At 35.7% G+C, this 15,509-nt stretch overlaps 1 protein-coding gene across 19 annotated transcripts in view; it reads right to left on the bottom strand.

The window, feature by feature from the left end:
- The window catches only part of LOC135103372 (F-actin-uncapping protein LRRC16A-like), an 86,284-nt gene that overhangs the window by 4,406 nt on the left and 66,369 nt on the right, over nt 1-15,509 (bottom strand). For 7 of the 19 annotated variants that reach the window (XM_064009480.1, XM_064009478.1, XM_064009485.1 and 4 more), the window contains 10 exons: nt 14,780-14,846; nt 13,715-13,903; nt 12,712-12,937; nt 12,368-12,598; nt 12,105-12,220; nt 11,873-12,030; nt 10,712-10,892; nt 10,002-10,112; nt 5,356-5,541; nt 4,708-4,808 (listed from right to left, as the gene is read on the bottom strand). In XM_064009480.1, the coding sequence (XP_063865550.1) occupies nt 4,708-4,808; nt 5,356-5,541; nt 10,002-10,112; nt 10,712-10,892; nt 11,873-12,030; nt 12,105-12,220; nt 12,368-12,598; nt 12,712-12,937; nt 13,715-13,903; nt 14,780-14,846 (1,566 nt within the window). Of the gene's footprint in view, nt 1-927; nt 996-4,707; nt 4,809-5,355; nt 5,542-10,001; nt 10,113-10,711; nt 10,893-11,872; nt 12,031-12,104; nt 12,221-12,367; nt 12,599-12,711; nt 12,938-13,714; nt 13,904-14,779; nt 14,847-15,509 lie in introns of all 19 variants that reach the window. The other 12 variants (XM_064009490.1, XM_064009491.1, XM_064009492.1 and 9 more) reach the window with 9 other exon arrangements.

Here is a 15,509-nt window from a genome sequence, read left to right as displayed (position 1 = left end):
TCACAGTCTACTACAGGAACTTCAGCAGCAGGCATGTCTTTTCACACGGGTTGATGATAATGTAGTTTCTTAGAGCAGCTCTACTACTGAACTTAACTCAACAAAGATTAATGGAACACAGTTACATTCAATATGCATGCTGTCTGCACCAAGTACTGAATGGCAACATGACTCATGAAAAAAAAAGTTTTATGTGTCAGTCACCACATTATTTTACACACCCTCCCAGTGATTAGAGTGATGCATGCCAACCTTGTCTTATAATCCTGAAATTATGTACATGGCTTAACAAATTATACCTGTAATCAGGTGGTTATCCCTGATAAGGACTGTTATATTGGTTGGACATTAAACTGCATAGCAAAGGTCATAAGTAAAATGGAATAAAAGTTGGACTAAGCTGCTGTTGAAAGAATAAAAAATCAAATTTCCTAGCAGTTGCTCGTGATTCTGATACACAAATTCCACCGTAGTCATGAGACATAACCCTAAAATTTGGCTTCAGGCATGATTACAGTTAATAGAAGTTCAATGATGTGTAATGAATTCACCATGAGAAAATGAATAAACAAATGAAAAAGAGAAAAAACAAAAAAACAAAAATCTGAAAATGAAACAGCAAATATAATAAGGACATGTACATTATACACATACCTATACCATACCTTGCACACTCAACTGAACAAAATTATTCACTGGAAATTATTTATTTAGTCAGACACACATTTGATGAAACATTAATTTCAATATCTTAAAAATATATTTGGCAAAAATATTCACATCATAACACCAAAGCCCTGCCAGTTACTTACACAATTCTAATTTCAATCAAATCATGTAAAAATCATTTATGTATAATCAATGCAGCATAAGCAGAGGATCATTATCAATACTTGGATGTGCAATAAAAATCATGCAGGGGTATACCTCCAATTGGTTGGTTGTGAGCGTTGAGCGTCGTTTGTCGAGCAGGACCAGCAACTCTGGAGCCACACCTAAACAAATAACACAAACACAGACACGTGCAGTCAGTGGCCACTATGACAGGGCTGGAGGGTAAGCCTGTGTGATGCTAAGTTAGACAAAGCAGTGGTGGGTAACTAAACCAGGGCTCATCAACAGTGGGTTATAGGTGTAGCTCAGTGTCACATAGCAGTGTTGTGAGGCTTAGTGGACTGCACTATTGTCACCAATTACACAGGTGTTTATACATGGTTTTAATTGTATGTGAGTTGTAGGTACATCATTTAGTTTAGAATAGTTAACCAAAAAATTTCTGATGTTGTAAAATTGTGTGTAGATATTATGCTTCATGAAGACGGTTCATTAACTTTATAAGAAGTGTTATTAACACCAATACTGTGGTGGGTTGAAAGCAAAGATAGACATTACAGCCCAGTGAGAGAGAGAACACACTCACAATGGTGATGTGAAACACCTCAAAGCAGAGGTAATGTGGCCAGTGCCCCATTACTGCACTGATTTATGTCTTATCTTACTTTCCACCACAACATGGTGTTAACAGTGCTTCTCTTCAAGTCACTCAACCAGCATCATCAGGCACATCACCAAGGTCAATACAAAGAAGATGGAACTAAAGTCTTGTGCACAGATCAACTTTCCTTGTCAATCACATGATTCACATTTAGAAAGAGAAAGAAATTACAAAGCTGATTGAGACAATGATGGATACAAATATTTAACAGAAATGCAAGGAATCTTTCCTTGTTTTATATTTTAAGAAATTCATTTAATATATTCTTTAACAGATATCCAATAATGTAAACCTGTGTACATCTAGTAATTTAAGGGAAATTAAGAGGATTTAAGGGAAAATTACTGTAGTTTTGATTTTGTCTGGTAATAAAAATGTACACTCTTATGTTAGTGATTGTAATAAATAAAGAAAATAAATACATATTACAGGAACTGGACCTTTCACTCAGCACTGTCCCAAAAGGAATGTCACCATAATAATCTATCATGCTGCATTTAGTGGCCATTTTTTGCTTTTGCTGTGCACCTTTCCATACAGGTTTACCAATTAGATCTATGTATGTATGTATATATATATATATATATATATATATATATATATATATATATATATATATATATATATATATATATATATATATATATATATATATATATATATATATACACACACACATACACACACACACACAATAGCATTTATGAGTAGCATTTATCAAAACTGGTGTTCACTATTCATTATTTCAGGCTTCTTGTGCTGTACTGTCCAATAAAAAAAAACTTAACCATAATGCCATCAATGCTTTACTGCATTTTGGGTGTAAAGGGAATTGTAGCAATTAAGGTTGTGTAGCCTTCTTATGCACCCAATATGGGGTAAAACACAACTAAAGGTGCTTATGTCTTTCTGGTGAACTTCCAATAATTTCTGTATAAATGCCCTTTTAGTAGTGAATGAGATGGCAGGTGAAGGTTCACCTGCTGACAGGACTGACTAGTGCAAAAAGGGGTCCTATTGAAGCAGTAGATGAGAGACTGTTCCTCAACAGCCAGTAATACCTGGACTTTTAATAACCGACACTTTATAGACATTTTAAAAATATTTGTAGTCTTGCATTGATGACTAAGACTGGCTTTCCCACTTGGAACCATGTCTTCTAAGAGATTGTAAGTACTGTCAATTACTTATTGTTCTGAATGCCTAAAAAAAATGTCACATTATAAGCCATATTCTTGACTAGCATTAAGCCATATTCTTGACTATGCTAGTACCTAATTGAGTCAAAAGGTCCAATAACTGTATTAAAAAAAAAAAAAAAAATTATATATATATATATATATATATATATATATATATATATATATATATATATATATATATATATATATATATATATATATATATATATATATATATATATATATATATATATATATATATATATATATATATATATTAACGTGTAATAATATTTACTTTCTAGTTAAAAGAGCAGCAGAGATGACACTCATTGCTGTCACAAAGAAAAATCTATATATATTGTTCAGCAAAGTTTTGAAGTTTCTCTATTTGAGGTGTTGTGTTGTGGGTGGATTTGCAGGCCTCACTAAACATACTCACAAAACAATGTCAACACAAACAATATGACATTACTAAATAACTCAACATTATTATTTTCACTTTTAAGTAAAGTAGTAAATGAAGATAAACCAAAATTTCTTCAGTAACCAAAGGCAACTTAACATACAACTCAGGAAAGAAAGAAAGAAAAAATACCATAAAAAAAAGCTTGTCTTTTAAATTACCTGAATATTCCCAAAAGAAAAAAAAATCTGAAAGTTATTTCCACATGAGTGTGGGAAGCAGTCTTCACATGAAGAAAATATGAAGATAAATCTGTACCAAGTTCTTATGTATGATGAAAATGAGCAGCACTCTGAGAAGCAGTCAATAAAAGCAATGAGGCAAAACAATGCAAACAGGTCCCAAATGTGAGGCACCCTGAGCGTCATGACCATTCCCTGCTAGGTGGTGAGTCACTGGTGAGATCTTGTGCTGCCCATCACAAAACACACATGACCCTGATACACACCTGTCACCCTGGCCCTACAAACACCAATTCTACTTACAGGAAGAGAGAGAAAAAACTATCATTCCATACTATAAAAGCTTAATTTACAAAGCTAGTAGAATCACATATCACATGCCAGTAAGTTTACCATGCCTGAGATCATGCAGTGTGTGTATGTGTGCGCACTCAGGCAATAATCATGCATCTTACCAGAATACACCACCAATAAATATACTTACTCTACGTAAGTATTAATGTATATTAGGTACATCTTTGTTATCCAGTATGTGTAAAGAAACAGCATTAAGTACAAATTACTATGTATATTCTTGTAAATAAGTCCATGAACAATTTTCCATATCTTTAGCTTAACCACTAAATTTTTGGTTATTCATTAAGGGCAAGGCAAGTGACATCCCTGAAGCTTCACTCCCACAGGATATCCACACCTGTGAGGGAGCAGCTGTAACAGACAGGACTATATTCTGAAACACTTCTGTGTTGCACCTCCACTACATTCAAAAGCCTCTAGTGAAATTTTTTTTTTTTAAAGGAAATTTTACTGTTGTCATGACAAGTTAACAAGATATTTACATCAATAACAAGAGAAGCAGTCTTGAGAAAGGCTAATTATCTATGTGGCCTTTGACAATAGTTGTAGTGAGAAAGCAAAGCATTTCTGAATAAGGACCACAGGAGGGTGAGATGTCTAAATAGTTAGATGGTTAACATATTTACACCAGAAATAACAATCACAGCAGACAAAGAATGTTAGGAACTTAAAATATTACTCAAACAAATCTATATCTCAGCTGCAGTACTATGTTTGGTTCCTCACCACTCTCCTCACACCAAATATTCTGTGTTGCTGTGACCTGTACAAGGCTCAAGCTATTCCACCACCACCACCACCACCACTACCACCACCACCACCATCACACTCTACACAAGAAAGACTGGCTCTGGCTAAAACTTAGAAACTCACTGCACTAATCAGTCGACCCTAATGGTTCCTTGGACATTAAAATGAAAGTATTAAACACATTTGTAAAGCATGTGTCCTTTGTCACTACACACAGCACACACAAAACTCAAGTGTTAGTAAGATTACACCACTCTACACTCAAGTACAACCTGCCTCTTTCTTTTGTATCTCTCGCTTTTTCTTTTCTATCTTTTTAATCCCACTTATGATGCTCAGAGTTTTCTGGGATTCAATTTTCCCCTTTGATTTCTTATCTGAAGGAAAAATACATCATTATCCACAATGTCATCTATTTCCATTTGTCATATTTTTCCTTTCACTATGTCCATATAACAGAGGTAAAGATATAACAGTTTTATGTGCTATTAAAGACATGAATAACTGAAACAATGTGAAAATATGTATATATCAAATAAATATAATTACCACCATAAAAAGTAACCAATACACTAGTGTATTTAATTCAGTCAAATTTAGAAGGATCCTTCATTTAAAGGCCATGGACAAATTATCCTTTGTTTGGTGATGCAGTTAATGATGATGGCTTCCATTTTTTTGACAAGCCATTTTTTTTTTTTTTTTTTTTTTTACATCTGAGAGGAAATTTACCATTTGAACTTTCACCAAACACAGCAGGATCTACATGACCCATCTTAAGACAATATTTCACAAGTGGAAAACAATAACACTGGAAATAATTTGTTGTCCATGACCTTTGACAAATTTTGAAGAAATCAAATTTTGTATCATGATACAACATAATAATCTATCATTAAGATTGGCATCAGGATTGTGCCGTACCACTCCTGCTGCTGCTGCTGCTGCTGGTGCCAGCTGCTGGGATGTGAGAGAGAGAAGAAGACTTTCGGGTGCCTCCAGGCCTTTCCAAGACAATGGCATGGGCCAGGGAGGCGGCCATTTCCTTCACAGACCTTGCAGGAAGATCTGCCGGGTCTTCCTCTGCTGCTTCCCCTGACCCAGACTCCCCTGCAGCACCATGGCTCATTCAGATGCCAAAATTCATAAATCTAATTGATACTCTTTAAAGTTACTCAAATCTTGATCACATAAAAGCAAAACTAGATCATTAAACAAGTAATAAATACATTTATGAATAATCATCTACATACATACATTCCTATCCTTACATTTCACACTTACATACTTCAATACCCTGTCTTCCCACTCTATGGGAGATCATTCTATTGCACCCACAGCACCAATAATACCCATATTTTAATCTCTTATTAGTCATCTCACTTTCTGCCAATCTTTCTATGTGGCCAATATGCAATCACTCTATATTTCAATCCTTCACTTGACAAAATCTGCTAAATACACTGTCATTACTCTCATTAATCATTCTTGTCACACCACTCATTTCTCAGGTACCTAATTGTTTGGATCTCTGACCTTCCTCTTTCACTCCACATCTGAATCTCACTTGTGTATGTGGTTCCTGGCACCATTGCTCCACCTTACAATCATCTAAGCTTACTGTTCCCTCCTTCACAACACAACCAAACCACTTCTTTTCTTTTCCACTGCTCTCTCTCTCTCTCTCTCTCTCTTGCTTCACCTACCATGCTTCAACAAGACAAAACCAAGATTTCATGTAATTCCTCCATATTTCCCAGTCACCTTTATTTCACATTCTTTTGGTCATTCAGCTCTCACATTAATGGGCAATCAAAGCAAACCACTTCACTTTTACTCCTTTCAACCACCACCACATCCATGTTCAATTTCCACTTTCCTGGGTTTTGCACACAGAAGCAGGAATACCATGGCCAACACACACACACACACACACACACACACACACACACACACACAGAGAGAGAGAGAGAGAGAGAGAGAGAGAGAGAGAGAGAGAGAGAGAGAGAGAGAGAGAGAGAGAGAGAGAGAGAGAGAGAGAGAGAGAGAGAGAGAGAGAGAGAGAGAGAGAGAGAGAGAGAGAGAGAGAGAGAGAGAGAGAGAGAGAGAGAGAGAGAGAGAGAGAGAGAGAGAGAGAGAGAGAGAGAGAGAGTGTTTGCTCTAATAGTAGCACCCCAGCAGTTTAGGAAAGCAATAAATAAAAATAAACAAATAAATAAATAAATAAATAATAAAAAAAAATAAAATAAATAATAGTGCAGTACTATTAAATGAATAAAGAAATCAAAGTATAATGTTTAAATGCATTAAAAGTGAATTAAATATATATCAAAACTTTGATGGGAAAAGTTTACTTCATATCAACAATCTGATCCTAGTGACAATTTTGAGCATCATCTCTTTAAAAAATGCAAAAGTAAAGCCATTTGAATTGTGAAGGGAAAAAAAAATAAATAAAAAAAATAAAAATAAAAAAAATTATATATATATATATATATATATATATATATATATATATATATATATATATATATATATATATATATATATATATATATATATATATATATATATATATATATATATATATATATATATATATATATATATATATATATAAATAAATATATATATATATATATATATATATATATATATATATATATATATATATATATATATATATATATATATATATATATATATATATATATATATGACAAAAAATAAGAGCAGACTTGATTATTTTGTTTCTTAAGATTTTGTAAAACAATAATGAACAATTATTTCAAATTAATTACTTTACCTGAGTGTCACCTTAGCTGGAGAGGAACACACAATTAGGGTAGTTAATTATGACAAACACAACTCAGTAGCAGTTGTTAGGTTAAACAAACCAACACAAACAAACATTGACACAACTTTCAACGTTGAACAAGTTGAATATTAATGCCACCACACTCAAACTCTATGGAAAACAAACAGAAAATGTAACAAAGACCATTATTTTAAACATCTCATCATCATCATTATCATTTAAAAAATGCCAGTTTGTGTTCCCATTGGTCAGCCATTGTTCTCTACTGGTAGCTTGCCAATCTCCATCATCCCATCAGGTTTGTCAAGTTTGGACATAAAGGTGAAATTCTTTGGAGTTTCTTTATCAGTCAAATTACTTTTTAACATAATTGTACAATTTTTCACATGAAAATCTTGCCCATTTTTCAATCCTCATCTTTCACCTGATTCAACCTGTAAGCACACTTCTAGTTCCAGGCTTCCTACACATCCTAATCATACATGGGCTACACCTTTGTGCTGGTCCTGAAGTCTAGCTGCCCTGAAATTACTCCATGTTGACTTGAAGTGATTCCTATAATTCAGGAACTCTATTACTTTCCTTACTAACTCTATTCTGTGCTGCCTTAAATCAGTCAATCAATCAATCAGTGTACCCTCACTGATATATGTCTGAATCACAGTACCACATATTACAACTATCTTTTGGGATTGACTGACTCTCTCCACACACACACCATTTCAAACAGAACAAATACCACTCAACACCACATCATACCCACATGTATGCCTATCACATGATGACTTATAATTACTCACCAATTAACAATACAAATTTTGAGAAAACATACAACATTCCAGTTAATGTCTTACTTAACTTTTCAAGAATCATACTTTATACTTTTCAAAAAGATACCAATTTACAATTAAATTTCAGTAAAAGAAGTTATAATTTTTAAAACTGTACTGGTTTCAGTAGAAGTATCTATAATTTTCAAGATTTTCTGTTCTTCTATACCGTCATTTTCCAAATCAAAATAGTCTATGTAGAATGTTCAAAATTCAACTTCAGAGATGGGTAGTTCCCCATAAAAGCAGTGCTGCATACTACATTTAACTGACCATGAACAATAGGAAGTAGCACAATATGTTGCTCAATAGTAAATACTTTTCTTGATAAGTGAGACAGCAAACACTAAGAGGCCAGAAGAATTTCATTGTACTGCAGCACTTAATAATTTTGTTTGCTAATGTCCTGAATAAAGAAGCAGGTGAACCTCAGCAAAAATTTAGATCTAACATTCAGAACAATTTAGAGAAACCAATATCTTACATTCAACAAATTTCATCTCAGTCAACAAAAATACAATTGTTGTATGGAGACCTTCACCAATATCTCCTCTTTTCTGTGACTGAGTTCATCATAGGTCTCAAATTTACATGACATCTTCATTAACATCCAAGATTTAAACACTGAACATATTACACCATGAGTTGAGCTCAATAAAACTAGAATTATTTGTACTATGTAACATCCCTTAAGAGAACCGTAACATTGATAATAACTATACACATATCAAATAGCAACCAACACCTCCATCTACATGTCATTCAGACACAAGTCTTTCATTATTCTTACACTAATTTCCCAACATGCAACATGCAAGCTGACATGCAAAGGATGTGTCATGCCTGGGCAAGCAGAACAGAGCCCCATCCATGCCTTCCCTACCACCACTGATCTACATCCTTGTCACTTTCAATTCTTTCTTGCTTTATGCACAATTTTGCTCATTATACAAAAGTATACATGTTCTTGTCTTTTTTTTTTTCCAAAGCATTCAAGAGCCTGTCAAGAATTTAAAGTTTTCATTCCAAATCCAAACATAGTGGACACCCTTAGATCACCCAAGCAAGATCACTATCATCAGAAGACAACTGTAGACAAAAGATAAGCATTAACTCTGCGAAGTCATTCTGATTTCCCACAACAGAGTGAAGTGATGCAGAAAGAAGCCATTAATTTCCATCAACACAAGATATTTAAAAACACCAAAATAAACTCAAACTGGTCTCCTTTATACAAACAGTAAAATAAAATACATCTTACAAACTAGATGTCTGTATTACAATGTTTCCATGAAAATATTATCATCTTAGTGATTTGTGCAAAACCAGTTGTTCATTCTGCTTGTATATAAAACTGTCTTGTATTAAATGTATTTGTTCCAAGGATTAAGCCTGCACAAGGAAATTAAATTTCCAGTGCATTACCAAACACCTTTGTGTGTCATTCATATATAATATGTTTCCCTCATTAATGCTGTATTTGTAAGTTCCTTGTCAAGTCAAATTAACTTTACATTGCTTTGAACTATGTGGGTAAAAAAGTAATTTTCTAATAATTCTTACAAATCTTTACCTAGCGTGATGCTATAAATAGCAGCTGGAGTAACAATACTGTAAAGGGCAGAGCTTGGTAAAGTTACAAATCATTCAATCAGTCTGTTTATCTCTACTACTCCACTGGACATGTATGAGGAGGCACTCATTTGTAGCTCAGCATTTGTAAGGGAAACCAATTTTGATACTTAAAAACAAATATTCAGAGTAAAGATTAAAATAAAAAGAACAAAAATTATGTTCATGTTACTAAACATATGTGACTTGCCAAGTTTGTATAAAGGAGATCCATTTATTGAATTTAGAAAGCACTATACAGTGTTCCAGCCTTCCCTCCTTCCTTCCCTGCTGCTACACACGTGAGTTACCTGATCTGCGGTCACCTCCACTCACAGACTTGGGTCGAGGTTTAGGTGCGAGGGGGGGAGGGGGCTTAGGTTTGAGGGCGGTGATCACTGGCTTGGTGCTGGGGCTGGGTCCTGGAGGGCACCCCGAGCAGACGCACATCATCAGACAAACCACACAACAGGTCCTCCCAACACTACCATTCCTCATCACTACTTTGCTCCTGTTATCTCTAACACCCTGCCACTTCTCTCCTGTTACTGCACAAATATCTTCCAGACTTATTTCATCATTTTCAGAAAAAGTGAAATATTACTGAAGAAATCTTATTACAACATTAGTTATTTCATGTAAAATGGGCACACAGGAAGATAAATTATAACAAAGTGGGGGGAAAAAATTCCATTCATACAAACTAAGGGAATTTCAGAATCATGATTTCTTCAGTTTATAAGAAGCTTATTTACTTTTCTCAGCCTAGTTAACTGTGGAGTAGAGCTGGTCCCTCTCTTTCTATCAGCCAGCCTTGGGTGCATCTCACAAGCAATGATTCAAGCAAATCAGCCAAGAAAGCAACTATACCATCAGAACATGTGCAAGACATCTACACTATTATGCAGACACATGATGTGCGAGCACCTCAGGGTGACCAATGGCAGTCACTCTCCCCTGAGAACAAGGCACACCACATCAGGATCACTGTCATCAGGAAGGCTACAATGCACTCACTGACCTGAGGTGTCAATACATGAGTCCCTGTTGCAGTTTGGGGATTTGCTTCCTCCTGAGCCTCTGGGGAAGCCATTGGTTGGGGACATGAGGCTGTCGGCAAGGCCGGTGGACCTAAGCCGTACACCAGCCAGCAAGTTACTTGAGGGACTCTCCTTCTTTTCTTCTTTGTCTTTCTCATCATCCTTCAGATTCAGACTTTTATTATTGTATACAGGCAAAACAATCTTCAAGTTATAATGTTACAGCACTGAGACAACAGACAAAAACTGATTTATATGTTTTTTTTTAGAAAACTGAATAGTATGATCTATGATATAACTACCTTACATAAGCTTATTGACTTACATTGCTGACTCTGCTGAATAACAAATACACAGCAATATTCTTAAATCTTTCAGGTGACTTTCTTAAAATAGTTTACCTCATATGCAGTACAATCATTAAAATTCTTAATTGAATAAAACTACTAATAGAGATAGAGACTGGCATGATTAGCTGCAGACAGTGAAAATAAAATGAAAAGGGTTTCCTTGCATGTGGAGAAAGGACTGTAAGTTTCATGTTTGTTGAGTGTGATGCTTCATCATCTTCATGAAATTGTTGCTGTTGAAGGCAATGTGATCAAATGATTGGAAATGCTTTAAGGAGCACAATTAGCCACAAGTGTGGGGATGATGACAAAGATGGTCCTTGAGTAGCAGTTTGACAGGAAGACTTTGGGCAGAGTGACCCAGTAAACTGATGATGGAAGGTACTCTCAATTTAGCCATGAGAGAAAGACTGTGGATGGAGCATGTTCAATATATGAATATGGAAGATGGAATATTATTTGACAGAATAAAAACATGAATGGAAATTCTGAAAGGCGATTTAAATAATGGAGGACATAATAAAATTGAGTAGTTTAGTGAGATGCTATTAGAGGATCACGTAAGCATAGTTCCTGAACCACAACAAAGAATGTGAAAATAAACGAGTTCCAGTAGTTATGCCATACACTTATTAGGTCTCTCAGTGGTGCACTGCAACCCTCATAAAAGCATGGTACCTTAATTAGTGTATTTAGACCCAACTGAAGAATGTTTTGTGCATCAAATGGATGATAACAATAAATATAAAATCAATACTTTGGTGCAATGTCCATAACACTGATTCTACTAACCTTTGGCTGGAATGATGTTCTTTTCTCCTGTATCTTCTTCATTTCTGCCAAAATGTTGCCTCCAATACCCATTTTATGGAGACCGGCAATCTTCCTCGGAGGAGAATCTTCTTTTCCATCTTCTTCACTACGACTCTTATCTAAAGAGGATAAAGAATCTTTTGTTTACAAGGAAAATCAGATGAAATATATGGTTATAAACATTCATAAGGACAACAGACAGAGGGCTCACCATCAGCATAACTGATGCTTGAGGATGTTGATGCCTTCCTTGCACTCATGTCTGGGGACCTCTTGGCCATGCCCTCATTGGCTTGTCTGCCAATCAGACTGCGAACACTGTGACTACTGCAACACAAAAGAAAATACAATCAGCTAAATACAGTTTTTTTGTAAAACAATACAATTAAGGAAAAGAAAAATGTTATGGATGACATCTTTTCTTATGGGACTCCCAACCTTACCTACATTTGCACAACACATCCTTTTCCTCACCTTTTTTCCTCCAAGCTGACTTCCTCCTCTTCTTCTTCATCTTCCTCCTCCGTGTCCCGGGACTTAGTGTGCGGTCTGGGGGAGTCCCTGGTCACATCAGACTCGGAGCGAGCCAGGGAGTCTGAGCGGGTGAGGGACTCTATGCTGCCCCGCTCACTGCCAGTCCTGCCGCCGCCAGTGTGGGGAGAACTTTCAACAGAGGAGGTGGAGCCATACTTCAGCAGCCGAGGGCTGGAAGTATCATGTGTGCTCATTTAGTATAGACAGACATCATCTAGTAATCTCCTATCCACCGACACTGAAGGGACTCAATCACAGGCAGACACTTGTGAAAATAACCATACCTGTTTTCTGAATCTGGAGATATGAGAGGTGTGGTGGGGGTGGAGGAGCCTGGCCTGAAGAAGGTGTCTACACCCTCGGATATATCATGGTCCTCCTCGACTAGATCAGCACGACCCATGGGCCGGGTGGGGGCACGGGTCTTCACCCGCCGGGGCCGGGCCTTACCCAGGTGTTGTAGCTGGCCACAGCTGCTTGGCAGCTCAGACACACTGTCTAGAGACTCAGCTGCAACACATTCCAAAACAATGAACATTTTAACTACTTGCATTGTTCTTATAACAACACACGTAACCTTATAACTGAGTTGCAATGCTGAAATTTCTTTTGGAAAGATGCAAGACAAAAGACTGGTATGCATCACACATTACTAAAATAATATCCTAATATTCATTCTAAAAATGCAATCACAAAAATGCAACATACGTTAACCCAGCATTCCTACAAACATGTTTGCTGTTATTGTTAATAAGGTTGCAACAGATTGTGGCAACTGATGCAGGGTTGTACACTTAATGATTTCTCCACAAAGTCAATACATTCTTCATTTAATAGTTCTTGAGATCTTGTCAGCTCCCACAACCTTGAATGCCACAGAACTTTTTTTGTACTGGTAAAAGTCACAATTTTTGTGTTTCATTCTACAACCATATGGGGAACATTTTAGGAAACTTGTGCCTCCACAAGGCTAGAGCAAATAAGGGTAAAATGTGTCACTAAATTTCATGCTTGTTAGTAAAGTGCAACTAAAAGGAATGAAAAAAAGGGATTGCACTTGCATTCTTACAGTGGGACAAGGTATTATATTGATGACATGTCTCAGCTATACTCCTTCAAGGAAGGTATTAACCATATATATATATATATATATATATATATATATATATATATATATATATATATATATATATATATATATATATATATATATATATATATATATATAAACTGAGATGTATAATGAAGCTTAATTTCTGTTGCCATATGTTATGTACAAATACATACCATGAAGAGAGTGAGAGTCATCAGTCTGGGACAAGGCAGCAGGCCATGCTGGGAGTGTCAACCTATTCTTTTCTGAAGGGTTTTTTTTTTCCAGGAAAAGGCTGTAATGTTTACTTCCAGTCAAAACACTACTGTCACTATGGTGAAGCAATAAGGCTGGATGCTCTGGACTACTATCTGTAAAACCATCTGCAAGAAATTCAACCAAGAGAAAACATGCAGTGAAAGCAAGCCCAAACTTGTGTATCTGAGTCTAAAGTTACACATGCATCAACGAACTATCAGGCACACATCTACAACATTTCAAAATACAGTAACACCTTGGTATCTCAGCATGAATGCATAGCTGTATTACAAACATCTGAGGTATAATTTCAAGAATACAATTATTTAATACAGTGCCCACTTTCAATGAAATCTTTCTTCCTTTAGTCACCAAAGCATTGCATTAGTGCACACTAAGCAGCATTGGAACATCTCTGTTCCTCTAGTAATGGATTCACTGACTGGATGATTCACTGACTGAGTGATTGCAGTGCACAATACCTACAACACCTTACCTGTGCTAACAGCATTATCAAAAGTAAAATAGTGTTAGTGAGGGAACCTAAAAATTATAATATTGCAAATATTCAGGCAGCTTATCTCAGCTGCAGCAGATGCTGGTCACTCCTATAACAAATACCTCACACACTTGTCTAAGTACTCCCTTTAAGAACTAAATAGCATCATACTGCTGCCATCTGATTAACTCCTGGAGACACATTTTGTATGTGTGTGCACACTCACACACACAGATATTTATAATATACCCAGCCCAATAATGAAATATCCTACCTCTTGGTCAAAAATACTGAGATAACAAGGTTTTATTTCATGCACTAAATTTCAACCTAGAGCTGAATTCTGAAGACAAGAGAAACCATTCTTTATACTTCCACCATACATCATGCAAACATGCAATAGTTTAGTGTTATGAAGTCACAGGCAGAGGAAACCTTGTCTCCCATTAAGATTATCAAGCAAGTACAGCCCATCAGCAAGGATGGAGGACAGCTCCCTCACCAACTACACTCTGAGGCCGCAGTTTCCTGCCGTGTAGACTCTTCCTCTTTGGCAGCTGTGGTGTGGCCTGGAAAAGTATCATGAATGTGTTACTGGAGCTCAATCAGAGAATACATGAAATAGTCTATGAAATGAAAGAGACTTCATGAAATACTGTCTTTGAAAATGTTAATGAATTATATGACGGATCTGGACACGAAGTGATTCATGAACATACTTTGTAAGTGAATATTTCTATTGACTCTAATAAAAACACTCCATAAATGCATAAGTTTTTTCATGATAAAAAGACAATATAATTTAATCCTAAAAAAAATGTAACACAGTACACTACAATAGTAACTGACTCCAATATTTGATGGAGAAGTGTACTGAGACATCATGGTAAAGATAGACAAGTCCATACAACTAGCTTTCTCACACACATGCAAAGAAACTAAAAAAAGGTGGAAAAATAAAGGAGATAAAAATTTATCCTATCAGATCAAATGGCAAAATATTTATTATGAGCACAGTTTAAAAAAATCACACTGAGAAATACAACAAATGAGAAAAAGACTTCCTTCAGCAGACAAGTGTTGAGTGATCCAAGTAAACACAATGAAGCTTGAAAGAAACAAGTTATCTATGCATTTCTGTATCTCACTTGTGCTTCATGACTCATCCACTCATGTCACTGCTTTTTAGTGTTAAGTAATTTCTTGGTTCCACCTGTGTGGGAACCTAAAGC

The sequence above is a fragment of the Scylla paramamosain genome, chromosome 9 (assembly GCF_035594125.1).
Source record: "Scylla paramamosain isolate STU-SP2022 chromosome 9, ASM3559412v1, whole genome shotgun sequence".
NCBI lineage: Eukaryota > Metazoa > Arthropoda > Malacostraca > Decapoda > Portunidae > Scylla > Scylla paramamosain.
This window is presented reverse-complemented; position numbering and strand designations above follow the sequence as displayed.